Genomic DNA, 12,328 nt, shown 5'->3' with positions numbered 1-12,328 from the left:
GTCTTGGAGATACTTCATTCTGTCAAGTACAATAGGAGGCCACCATCCTGCTCAGAACATGAGGTTCCAAGAATGTACCATTCATATTTTTCCATGACTTATGTAAACACCTGGTAAACTGCTTAGAAAAACAGGGGAACCTAAATAATCTTTCCTGAGCTTAAGAGCCTGAACTAGGTATTCATCTAAATGAAGATCTATAGCTGCTTCCCGAGGAAGTCTTTGGATTTACCCGTAGCCCATCTTCAAATGAAAGACAATATTGATTGCATAAGAAACATTTTCTAGTGAGATACATACATCAAATTCAAGCAGTGCATCAATTTGTCCCTGTAGTATTGGCATACTCTTTAGTAGCTTTTCAGGAGCCATTGTCCTCATTACACCATCGGCCCTACAATTAAAAAAAAAATTTCCTTGTATATGGACAACTTAAGACCATATGCATTGTTCTAAGCTGTTCCCCCACACTGCCCCATTTTCTTATTAATCCTGTGGGATCAATTTAAGATATTAGAAGGTTGCAGTCATTTTCCCCCTCTATACCTCTTCCTTTTATCTATTCTTATTCCTCAACTGGACAGGTAATGCTTGTTTATTTTCTATCTATACTGCCCTTAAGAAGAAAACAATCCAGTCTGGATAAAAGAGGACAGCTAAATTTCTGAATGCAGTTTTCTAAATCTATAATAAAGGTAATAGTGTTGAAAAGTATGTTTTCTTCTTTTTTTGAGATAGCCTCACTCTGCCACCCAAACTGGAGTGCAATGGCATGATCACAGCTCTCTGTAATTTTAAACTCCTGGGCACAAGTGATTTGCCTGCCTTAGCCTCATAAGTAGCTGGAACTACAGGTGCATGCCACCACACCCGGGGTAATTTTTTAAAAAATTGTTTTTGTAGAGATGGGAGTCTCACTATGTTGCCCAGGCTGGTCTTTAACTCCTGACCTCAGGCTCTCCTCCTTCCATGATCTACCAAAGTGCTGGGATTATAGGCATGAGCCACTTTGCTCAACCAAAATATAAACTTTCTAAAGAGCCAGTTTTTTTTTCTTTTTTTGAGGAAGAGAAAACATGTCTTGGAAGTTTATAAAACCTATATGACTTGGAGTACAGAGTTTATGCTATTAACCATCAAGGGAAGAAAAATGCATGCTGATAAGAACAGTTTTCCCAAACAAAGGTAAGAGTTTAGCTACAGAAGATGAGACTGAAGATTAGTGCTGGTGTCAGAGTACACTGTATCCTGTCTCTACCCATAGGTCTCTTAGGAAGCCCTTATATCCAGTGATGGTGATGGTTGAGGAGCAGCGGTATTATAATAGCTGACGAAAATACCCAGATGATGTGGACATGCTGATCATGGAAACTTTCAGGGTCTCTCCCAAACCAACAGTGGAGAAAGCAACCCAAAGTGTCCATATGTAACCATACAGGAGTGCAGAAGTTTTTAGGAAGGCTATAGACCTACTGCAGAGGTCACAATGCAACTGGGAACATCAGCAATGGTTGCACAGTGCCACGTAAGAAGTTAGAGAACGGCATATGAACTAGAATCATCTCTTATGAGAAGAGGATGAAGAAAGACACCTATTTTTATAAAGCATTCATCTACAATAAATTATTTTGAATAGACAAGTTGATGTTTTTCACCACCATGGCAAAAAAGTAGCCCAAAGCTAAGGTTAGGTTAGCTATTGCAAAAACAGAGTTGCATCATTTTGTGTGGATTCTTGAGACTAAAATATTAAAGCTGCTACAGTACCCTGCCATTATGTCAAATGAGGAACAGATGTAAGATATGTGCAAATGTGTGGCTGAATGCTTCTGACTAGATTATACATATATTTAGAGGGAAATAAATGGTAATATGGATAAAATTCAAGTGTTTCTGTTTCAATGAGGGTTTCTTAATCAATTGGTGGTATTAACAATTAGTTTGATTACAGTGTGTGTGAGTGTGTTTATGTACGTGTTTTCTAGGATATTATCTCTCAAAAACAGATCACCACACACAAAGTTCAGATTCACCTCAATAAAAAAACGTTTATATAGCTATTGTCTATTTCCCTTCTCTCTCCTCCCCTCCCCTCCCCTCCCTTCCCCTCTCCTATCCTTTCCTTTTTACAGGGTCTTGGAGACACAGTTGCCCAGGCTGGAGAGCAGTGGTATGAACATAGCTCACTATAGCCTCAGTCTCCTGGGATCAAGTAATCCTGCTGCCTTAGCCTCCCAAGTAGCAGGAACTACAGGCACGCACTACCATGCCTGGCTAATTTGTTTGATTTTTAGTAGAGAGAAAGTCTCACTACATTGCTCAGGCTGGTCTTTAACTCCTGAGCTCAAGTGATCCTCCCCTCTTGGCCTCCCAAAGTGCTGGGATTACAGGTATCACTGTGCCAGGCTAAACAGCTAATGTCATCTACAGCCCACTGTACTTTTAAGTGAATCTTTTCTTAATTCCCTCCTTCTTAAATTATTTAAAGGTATATACATTTTTAAGAATTTTGAATTAATTTTAACAAATAAAATGTTATATAATCTGTCCTGGGATTAGAGAGAAGAAAAAAATGTTGTAGCATATAAACCGAGAAGCAAATCAGATTTTTCTGCATGAAGATATAAATAAAATAATGCATATTGCAACTTCAAGGCTAACTTCTACAATATTATTTATTTTCTTTTTTGGGGTGATTGTAAACTGGGCCTTCAAGGAAATTAGTTGGCATTTAAGCTTTGTTAAAAAGAAATCAAATAAGCCTCACGGACTTATTCTCCTCTAATAAGTGTAAGAAAGATAAAAACATACCCTTTTTTCACCCTGGCAAAATCAAAGGCCATCTGTCTGTAAGAAAAAGCCTTTTCATTCAAATATCTGCTATAGCGCCTTATGAAGGTAGACATATCATAACCTGGGGGAGTGGAAAGAAGAAATAAAATTAATTAATAAAATATTTTCAACTGTGCTTTGTATAGTAGTACTTTTTTTTATAACTCTCTAATGGTGTTAGTCCTAGGATAGGGTCAATAATTGCATCAGATAGGCCTCATTTAAAATCCTGCTTCTAGGCAAAAATATTTTTGACATGAGTCATTCCAGGGTTATTTGATTACTTAGCCCACCATTCTAGTACAGAATATGTTTTTAAATTTTCCTTCAATATTTTTTCATTGTTCAAATAATAGCCAGTTTCAGACTTAATTCATGCAGCTATCTAATACTGTTTCATTTGCTTGATGTGCTTGCTTTACACATAACAGATAAACAGTGAATATGATAAATGAATAAATGAATGCAGTTCAAACTCCATTAATCCACACGAAAAATTTCTTTAAGACTGGAATAATTTTTTTTTTAATTGAGAAGGCATCTCTTAGTTCATTGTCTCCTGCACCTTTATAAAAAACAACTGTGGGTCTACCACACCCACTATTACTTTTTAAGGTAAACATGTGGTAAAAATGCCCAAAATAATATATGTTTTATATGCTGAATTGTCTATAATTATTTTAAAGCTATATTTAAATATAATTATTTGTACATTCTTAAATATTCAATGAAACTATCAGTTGCAATGATTTTGGATTAACAGCCTCACTTCAAAAATCAAAGCATTGGCAAAAAATTATAAAATATAAATATTCTCACCATGGGATCCACTTTTGTCCAAAAAATTGCTGAGATTGAATAATGTATTTCTAGAAGCCAAATATTGAATAAATCTCTGAAAAACAAAAATTAGAATTAAACACACATATTCTCAAAATCATATCTTTAAACAATTTCTGATACTTAAGGAATTTTTTAAAACAAATTCTCATTGTGATCTCTTTTACTCAGCTACAAAGTTTCCTAGAATGCTGAATTTCTCTGAGGGGGAAAAAAGCTTTGTGAATTAGAATTAAATTGTATGATCTTTCCTTTCTGCATATAATGGAAATACTACAATTTACTAGGATTCAGTAGGCATCCTACATAAAATGGGTAATTTTATCAGTATTTTCCAAAATAAACATCTTATGAATGCAATTTTCACTCAAAAAATACAAAGGAATATTTCCTATGGGAAAAATAATTTTATTGTTCTTTCTCCTAACATTTTTGCTTACAAATAGGTTTATATGGTATATCCATTTTGTGAACTAGTAATTTTAACACAGGCATATCTCATTGTTTTGAGCTTAATTTTAATTGCATTTTTTGCAAATTGAAGATTTATGGCAACCTGGGGATAAGCCAGTTTATCAGTGCTCACTTTGTGTCACATTTTGGTAATGCTCACAATATTTCAAAACTTTTCATTATTATTGTATCTGTTTTGGTGAACTGTCATCAGTGATCTTTGATGTTGCTACTATAATTGTTGTGAGGTGCCATGAACTGTGCCAATAAATGATGGCAAATTTAATTGGTAAATGTTGTGTGTGTTCTAACTGCTCCACCACTGGTTGTCCCCCGACTCTCTCCCTCTCCTCAGACCTCCCTATTCTCTGACACACAATAACATTGAAATTAAGTCAACTAATAACCCTACAATGACCTCTAGGTGTTCAAGTGAAAGGAAGAGTCACACATCTTTCACTTTAAGTCAAGAGCTAGAAATGATTAAGCTCAGTGAGAGTGGCATATTGAAATCTGAGAAAGGCCAAAAGCTAGCTATCCTGTGCCAGTTAAATCAAGCTGTAAATATAAGGGTAAATTATTGAAGAAAATTTCAAGTGTTACTTCAGTGAACACACAAATGATAAGAAAGCGAAATAGCTTTCTTGCTGATATGGAGAATGTTTGAGTGGTCTGGATAAAAGATCAAACCAGCTACAACATTCCCTTAAGCCAAAGCCTAAGTCAGAGCAAGGCCCCAACTTTTATTCAAATCTAGGAAGTCTGAGAGAGGTGAGGAAACTGCAGAATAAAAGTTTGATGCTAGCAGAGGTTAGTTCATGAGGTTTAAGGAAAGAAGCCATCTCCATAATATAAAGGTACAAGGTGAAGCAGGAAGTGCTGATGAAGACGCTGCAGCAGGTTATCCAGAAGATCTAGCTGAGATAATTCTTGAAGGTGGCTACACGATTTTCAGTGTAGACAAAGCAGCCTTCTATTGGAAGAAGATGCCATCTAGAACTTTCTTATCTAGAAAGGAGAACTCAATATCTGAATTCAAAGCTTCAAAGGACAGCCTTACTCTCTTGTTAGGGGCTAATGCAGCTAAGGACATGAAGTGGAAGCCAATGCTCATTTACCATTCTGAAAATCTAGGGCCCTTGAGAATTACACTAAACCTATTCTGCCTGTGCTCTATAAATGGAACAACAAAGCCTGGATGACAGCACATCTGTTTAGAGCATGGTTTACTGAATATTTGAAGCCCACCATTGAGACCTACTGCTCAGAAAAAAAGATTCCTTTCAAAATATTACTGCTGATTGACATGCGCCTTGTCACCATAAGAACTCTGATGGAGATGTACAGAGAGATCAATATTGTTTTCATTACTGCTAACCCAACATTCATTGTGCAGCCGACGGATCAAGAAGTAATTTTTACTTTCAAGTCTTGTGATTTAAGAAATACATTTTATTAGGCTATAGCTACCACAGATAGTCATTCCTCTGATGGATGTGTGCCAAGTAAATTGAAAACCTTCTAGAAAAGATTTGCCATTCTAGATGCCATTAAAAACATTCGTGATTCATGGGAGGATATACAGATACCAACATTAGTAGGAATCTGGAAGAAGTGCACTTAAACTTCCATGGGTGACTTTGAGGGATTCAAGACCAGTAGAAGTAACTGCAGATGTGGGGAAAATAGCAAGAAAACTAGAATTAGACATAGAGCCTAAAGATGGGACTGAATTGCTGTAATCTCGTGATAAAACTTGAATGGATGAGGAGTTGCTTATCATGGATGAGAAAGAAAGTGGTTTCTCGAGATAAAATCTACCCCTGGTAAAGATACTTTGAACATTGTTAAAATAACAACAAAGGATATAGAAATTACATAAACAGTTGATAAAGCAGCAGCAAGGTTTAAGAGGACTGACTCTAATTTTGAAAGACATTCAACTGTAGACAAAATGCTGTCAAAGAGCACTGAATGCTACAGAGAAATCTTTTGTAAAAGGAAGAGTCAACGGATGTGGCAAACTTCACTGTTGCCTTGTTTTAAGAAATTTCTATAGTTATTTCAAACTTCAGCAACCACCATCCTAATCAGCCAGCAGCCACCAACATCAGGGCAAGACCTTCTATCAGCAAAAAGATTACAACTCACTGAAGGCTCAGACGATCATTTAATAATCATTTTTTAAGCAGTAAAGGATTTTAAAATTAGGATATGTACTTTTTTTTTAGATAAAATATTATTGCACACTTTATAATAGAGTACAGTATAGTGTAAATGTAACTTTTACATGCACTGGGAAACCAAAACATTTGTGTGACTTGCTTTATTGCAGTATTAGCTTTTTTTGTAGTAGTCTGGAACCAAACCTGCGATATCCTGAGATACACCTATAGTTCATATTTGTAAGACAATGTCTAATTTAAAGTTTATTTTTTGTTAAATAGCTAAGGAGAAGATTAAACTTGTATTCTAGATGATCTGGAACTGTGTATTTTCTTTTTCTCTTAATTAGTGAAAATTCAAAGAGCCTTAAATCCCCACCGTACTCTTCCTAAAAGCCTTCTGTCATAAAAAAAAAAAAAAGTTTACTTAGTTTACCTCATTTCCATGCACCATGAGATGATGTGTTGTCACTAAAGCCTTAAATACCACCACCCAGCTACTGTTTGTTGCCCGCTCAAAGAGAGTGTCGGCCATCTGAGGAATATTAACATTGGTCTCGTTGGTAGCCTGGATCAAATCTATGAAAATAGAAGATATTAATCAATGATATTAACAAGTACATGCAAAAATTCATTTCAGACTTGGAACATTTAAACCTGTTTACTAAAATATGACCTCAAAAGTACTTTGATAACAGCTGATAACAAAACTGAAAAAAATTAAACTAATATTTTACCCATGGACACATACATATATTATTTACTCAATGTATTTATTTATTCTTGAGTATATTTTACTACTGAATTTTATTCTGTGCTCTCTTCTGAATTTATCGTTTGCGGGTACTTATGCCATTTTTAAAGTTATAAACTCCAGGAAGGCCAGGCCTCATATATTTATTCTCCTCTGTTATTGCTATAAGCACAATGACTCAAATGTGGGCACTTATTCTATATGCCATTTGAAGGCAAAAAATACATGTATTCTTCAAATTTAATAGCTAAAAGCATATCTCAGTTGGATTTTAACTTTGAAAGGTGCTAGTAAATATACTTATGACATGAGTGGCAGAATGAGACCAAATAGTAAAAGAGAAAAGAATTCTATACTCATGTAAGCATTCATAGGACAACACACATGCATTAAATTACTATAATTTGACCTGAGTTTTAAGAGAGTAAACATTTATAATACATTCACTGTTCACATCTACATATATTAGTATGAGTCCAGGTGAATTTTAAAAATAAATGACCTACTGGCCAACAGGGGGTGTCCAGCATTCAGAAAAGCAGTTAATGCAGTCAGAGAGTTAGCTAGGACAACCAAAGATCAGGTGCTAAGGAACAGAAGCTAAGCCACAGTGGGACAGTACAGACTTAAGTACTTTCAACAGTACAGGATGACCTCTTCAGGACAGCAGACACTGCATGACTTCTGTTGCAGGCTACACTTATCTTGCAGAGACCTGCATGTGATACCCAGTTCCTAGGCAATCCCATGTAACAAACATGTACTTGCAACAAAAATGTAAATGTATTCTTCTTCCTCCAAACCCACACTCAGTAGTCATTAAACTATACATTTTATGTGTTACATTTCTCTTCACAATAAATCAAAATTGATATTCCATCACTGAAAAATCTCTAAACTCTTTAGACTAAAGGATATCGATAACTGTCCTGAATTATAAGTGGCTCAAGGCAAGCTTATTTCTTAATTTATATGGCTTTTAAATTTCTGTCATCATCCCTATCCCATCAACACCCTTCTCTCAGTATTTTCCTTTATTGGACTTTTCCTCATCCTTCAGGAAATCTTTCCTGGTCCCTTTCAAATACAGTCCCATGTGGCCTCCCTGTGCTTTAAAACTTTAGGCACTTTGTTCCTGCTGGATGTTCAGAATAGATGTATATTTATCATAATTTCTACCATATCACAGCTCCTTAAAAGTGGTAATGTCTGTTTCCTGACCAGCACTTTGCAGAGCACTGTGTACAATATTTGTTGAGCAAAATGTGTAAAAGACATCCTTTAGCCAAAATTATCAAATAAGTCAACATTTGAAAGATGTAAATAACTCAGTGAACCAATATTTCCCAAATGACTAGTGTATAATGTTACAAAATAATGCATAGGTAAAGAGATCCATTCAAAGTGTGATACAGACAAATGCATTTTAATGTAACAGAAGATTAAAAAGTTCACTGATGTAGTTTCAGAGTCAATGCTGCAATTTAAACTTAAGAAACTACAAGTTGGAGAACTGTAGTGTAGTACCAAAGAAGAATATTCACAATTTTCTGAAAAGGATTAAAATAGTTCGTATTTTTCTAAATGAATATCTTTGTGATACCAGGTTCTCTTCATATACTTTAAAATAATAAATCCCAACAGATTGATTACAGAAACAGATGTAAATATTGGTCTTTTATTGAGCAAGAAATTAAAGAGATTTATAAAAATGTAAAATACTACTTTTGTTTTTTTAAACAATCATTTCCCCTAAAAGTATTATTTATATTAACATGTTTATATGTAACATGTTAACAGATTTATTATTGTTATTTAAAAGTGAAATAAAAGAACTATCCCAGTTGTAATTTTTAATACAGTAAATATCTCACATATGCAAAAGCTTTTTCGGTTCCTTAGTAATATAAGAGTACAAAAGAATCCTGGGACCAGTTTGAGAGCTACTATTCTTCATCTACAGATACTCCTTGACTTATTATGGATAATATCTTAATAAATCCATTGTGAGTTTAAAATATTGTTAAGTTGAAAATGCACTTAACACACTGATCCTACTGGAGATCAGAGCTTAGCTTAGCATAACTTAAAAGTGCTCAGAATACTGACATTAGCCTGTAGGTTGTAGGGTATGTGCATATTTAACTTTAAAGTGTTTTTCCATTGTAATTGCTCCAAATGTTCTCGTAAGTAGTTATTATATAAGTTTCTACTCCTCTACTCCCTCATAAAAAATAATTTTTATTTAAAGAATTTCAAAAAATATAGTTATAAACACAAAAAAATCTTAAAAATCGTGAGCTCTAAATGCTATGTGTATGTCATGTATCAGTTTCTTAGAATTCTAAGCTTTATTTGAACTCGAGAAGACATATCTGGTATCTTTTTGGTAGTTCATAAAACTGCTTTATTGAAGTATAGTTGACATTAGAACTGCACATATGTAAAGTATACTATTTGATAAGTTTTGAGAAACCTATACATTCATAAAACTATCACCAGAAATAAGATAATGAACATATCCATCACCTCCAACAGTTTCCCCATACTCTTTAAAAATTCCTCTTTCTCTTCTCCTGTTCTCCCTTAGCAACCACCAATTTGCTTTCAGTCAATATAAATCAGTGTGCATATTCTAAATTTTATATGAAGGGAATAAAACTTTTTCCTTGAGAGGAACGGTCTGGATTCTTTCAGTTAGCTAATTATTTTGAGATTTATCCCTGTTATTGCAGGTATCAATAATTCATTCCTTTTTATTGTGGAGGAGTATTCAATTACATGAACATTCAAAAATTATTTCTTCATTCACCTGTTGTTGAACAATTAGGAGTGATTCTAGTTTTTGGTGATTACAAATAAAGCTGCTATGAATATTTACATATATTTATTTATATGGGCATATGCCTTCATTTCTTGAGTAACTTTCTAGAAGTAGAGAAGTTAAGTCATTGTTAAGTAAATATTTAATTTTAGGGAACTGCCTTTAGAAAGCTGTTTTCAAACTACCAAAAAGATACCAGATATATCTTCCCAAGTTCAAACATTTAATATTAGGGAACCACTTTCTTGCCCGATGGCATTTCTACCATGCTACATTACCACAAGCAGCGTATGAGCATTCTAGTTGTTCTACATCCCTGCCAAGACTTGATGCGATTTTTTTTTTTTTTTTTTTTTTTTTTTTTTGCTATTCTAACAAGTATGTTGTCATATATCTTGGTTTTTCTTTGTGTTTCCCTAATGACTATAATAGTGTTGAACATTTATTTCATGAGCTTTTCATTTGTCTATTTGCCATTTCTATACATTTTTTTCCTATTTTTATTGGATTACTTATTTTATTATTGAGTTGTTCTGGATCAAGTCCACTAACATATGTGACTTGCAAATATTTCCTCTAAGTCTTTGGCTTCCCTTTTCATTTTCTTAACAGTGTCTTTGAAAGAACAGAAATTTTTAAATTATGATGAACTCCTAGAATGTTAGAATTTATTGAGGTTTTTTTATAGACTATATTTTTGGTGTCACATCTAAGAAATCTTTGCTTAATCCAAGGTCACAAAGCTTTCTTCTGTTTCTTCTACACATTTTATAGTTTTAGGGTTGTACATTTAGGGTTGTACACTTAGGTCAATAACACATTGTTAGTTTTTACAAATGGAATGAGGTATGGATGTTTCATTTTTCTCCATATGAATATCAGACTGTTCCAACACCATTTGCTAAAAAACTATTCTTTCCCCACTGAATCACCTTTGCATCTTTGTCAAAAATAAATAGACCACACATTTTTGAGTCTTTTTTAGGATTCTTTATTCTGTTATGTTGATCGATTTGTCTGTCTTTATACCAATAGCATACTATCTTGATTACTGTAAATTTATTATAATTCATAAAATCAGATAGTGTTAGCCCTCCAAGTTTATTATGTCTTTTTTTTCAAAATGTTTTTTGGCTCTATTAGGTCCTTTGTATTTCCATATAACTGAGCTTATCAACTTTAACAACAACAAAAAAGGCTTCTGGGATTTTGATAGAGATTATATTGACTCTATAGATCAATTTGGGGTAAACTGGCATCTTAACAATATTGAATTTTAAAACTGGTCTATTTATTTTGGTCTTTAATTTCTCTCAGCAATGTTTTGTTCTTTTTGATAAACACATATTTTGCCAGATGCATTCCTAATATTTCATATTTCTTCAAGATATGGTAATATTTAGTTTTCTTTTCTTTCTTTTTCTTTTTTTTTTTTTTTTTTTGAGACAGAGTCTTGCCTGGTCACCAAGTTGGAGTGCAATGGTGCGATCTCTGCTCACTGCAACGTCCACCTCCTGGGTTCAAGCAATTTTCCTGCCTCAGCCTCCCAAGTAGCTGGGACTGCAGGCACACACCACCACACCTAGCTAACTTTTGTATTTTTAGCAGAAATGGCATTTCACCATGCTGGTCAGGATAGTCTCGATCTTTTGACCTCATGATCTGCCCACCTAGGCCTCCCAAAGTGCTGGGATTACAGGAATGAGTCACCACACCTGGACTATTTTTCATTTCAATATCCAATTGTTCTTGCCAATATCAAGAAATTCTGTACATTGGCCTTGTATTCTGACACTCTGCTAAACTTATCTATCAGTTCTTTTTGGTAGAGTCCATCACATTTTCTGCATAAATGATCATGTTATTTGTGATAAATCCAGTTTTACTTTGCCCAGTGTTCAATATGCTGTCATCACTTATTTAATATGCTTTCAACCAGTTTTTTTTGGTTGTTTTAAGAATGAGTGAAAATAAAGATCCTCCTTGTTACCCCATCTTGCTACAAAGTACCAGTCTCTCTTTCTGGTAGTTTGAAGCAATTGAAAATTAATCTTAGAAAATTTCTCTGAGATATATTATAAATAAGAGAATGAAAGAAATAGATAAAAGCAGAAAGATAACTTTAATTTTCAAGAATTACAAATAACTGTTCACTAAAACAAGAAAATATTAACAAATCTAAATAGTTCTCAAATTCGTGGTCCCCTACTTCTTTTCCCACTACTATATGAGATTGTCAAGCACATAAATTCTAGGAAAAGATAGCTCTTCGTGACAGGGCCCTCATTATTGGACTACTCTATAAACTCTTCTCTGAATCATCTCCAGCACAACTAGATATATTTGTGGAAAATTAATTATCCCTGTGTGCCCTTCTGATCATAGCAGTCACTTGGTCAAAACCTCCCAGGGGCCTCATGCTGTCCATTTAAGAAAATATAAATACCTCAAGTATGTACT

General features: G+C 34.2%; 1 protein-coding gene across 13 annotated transcripts in view; it reads right to left on the bottom strand.

Annotated features, from left to right (window-relative positions):
• SNAP91 (synaptosome associated protein 91) overlaps window positions 1-12,328 on the bottom strand; it is a 148,784-nt gene that overhangs the window by 99,934 nt on the left and 36,522 nt on the right. For all 13 annotated transcript variants that reach the window (XM_074397740.1, XM_074397738.1, XM_074397745.1 and 10 more), the window contains exons 3-6: window positions 6,727-6,869; window positions 3,652-3,727; window positions 2,812-2,914; window positions 301-394 (exon numbers count right to left, since the gene is read on the bottom strand). In XM_074397740.1, the coding sequence (XP_074253841.1) occupies window positions 301-394; window positions 2,812-2,914; window positions 3,652-3,727; window positions 6,727-6,869 (416 nt within the window). The remainder of the gene's footprint in view (window positions 1-300; window positions 395-2,811; window positions 2,915-3,651; window positions 3,728-6,726; window positions 6,870-12,328) is intronic.

Source organism: Saimiri boliviensis, chromosome 4 (genome assembly GCF_048565385.1).
Source record: "Saimiri boliviensis isolate mSaiBol1 chromosome 4, mSaiBol1.pri, whole genome shotgun sequence".
In the NCBI taxonomy this organism is placed as follows: domain Eukaryota; kingdom Metazoa; phylum Chordata; class Mammalia; order Primates; family Cebidae; genus Saimiri; species Saimiri boliviensis.
Note: the sequence above shows the minus strand (reverse complement) of the source record. Positions and strands in the feature narration are given on the sequence as shown.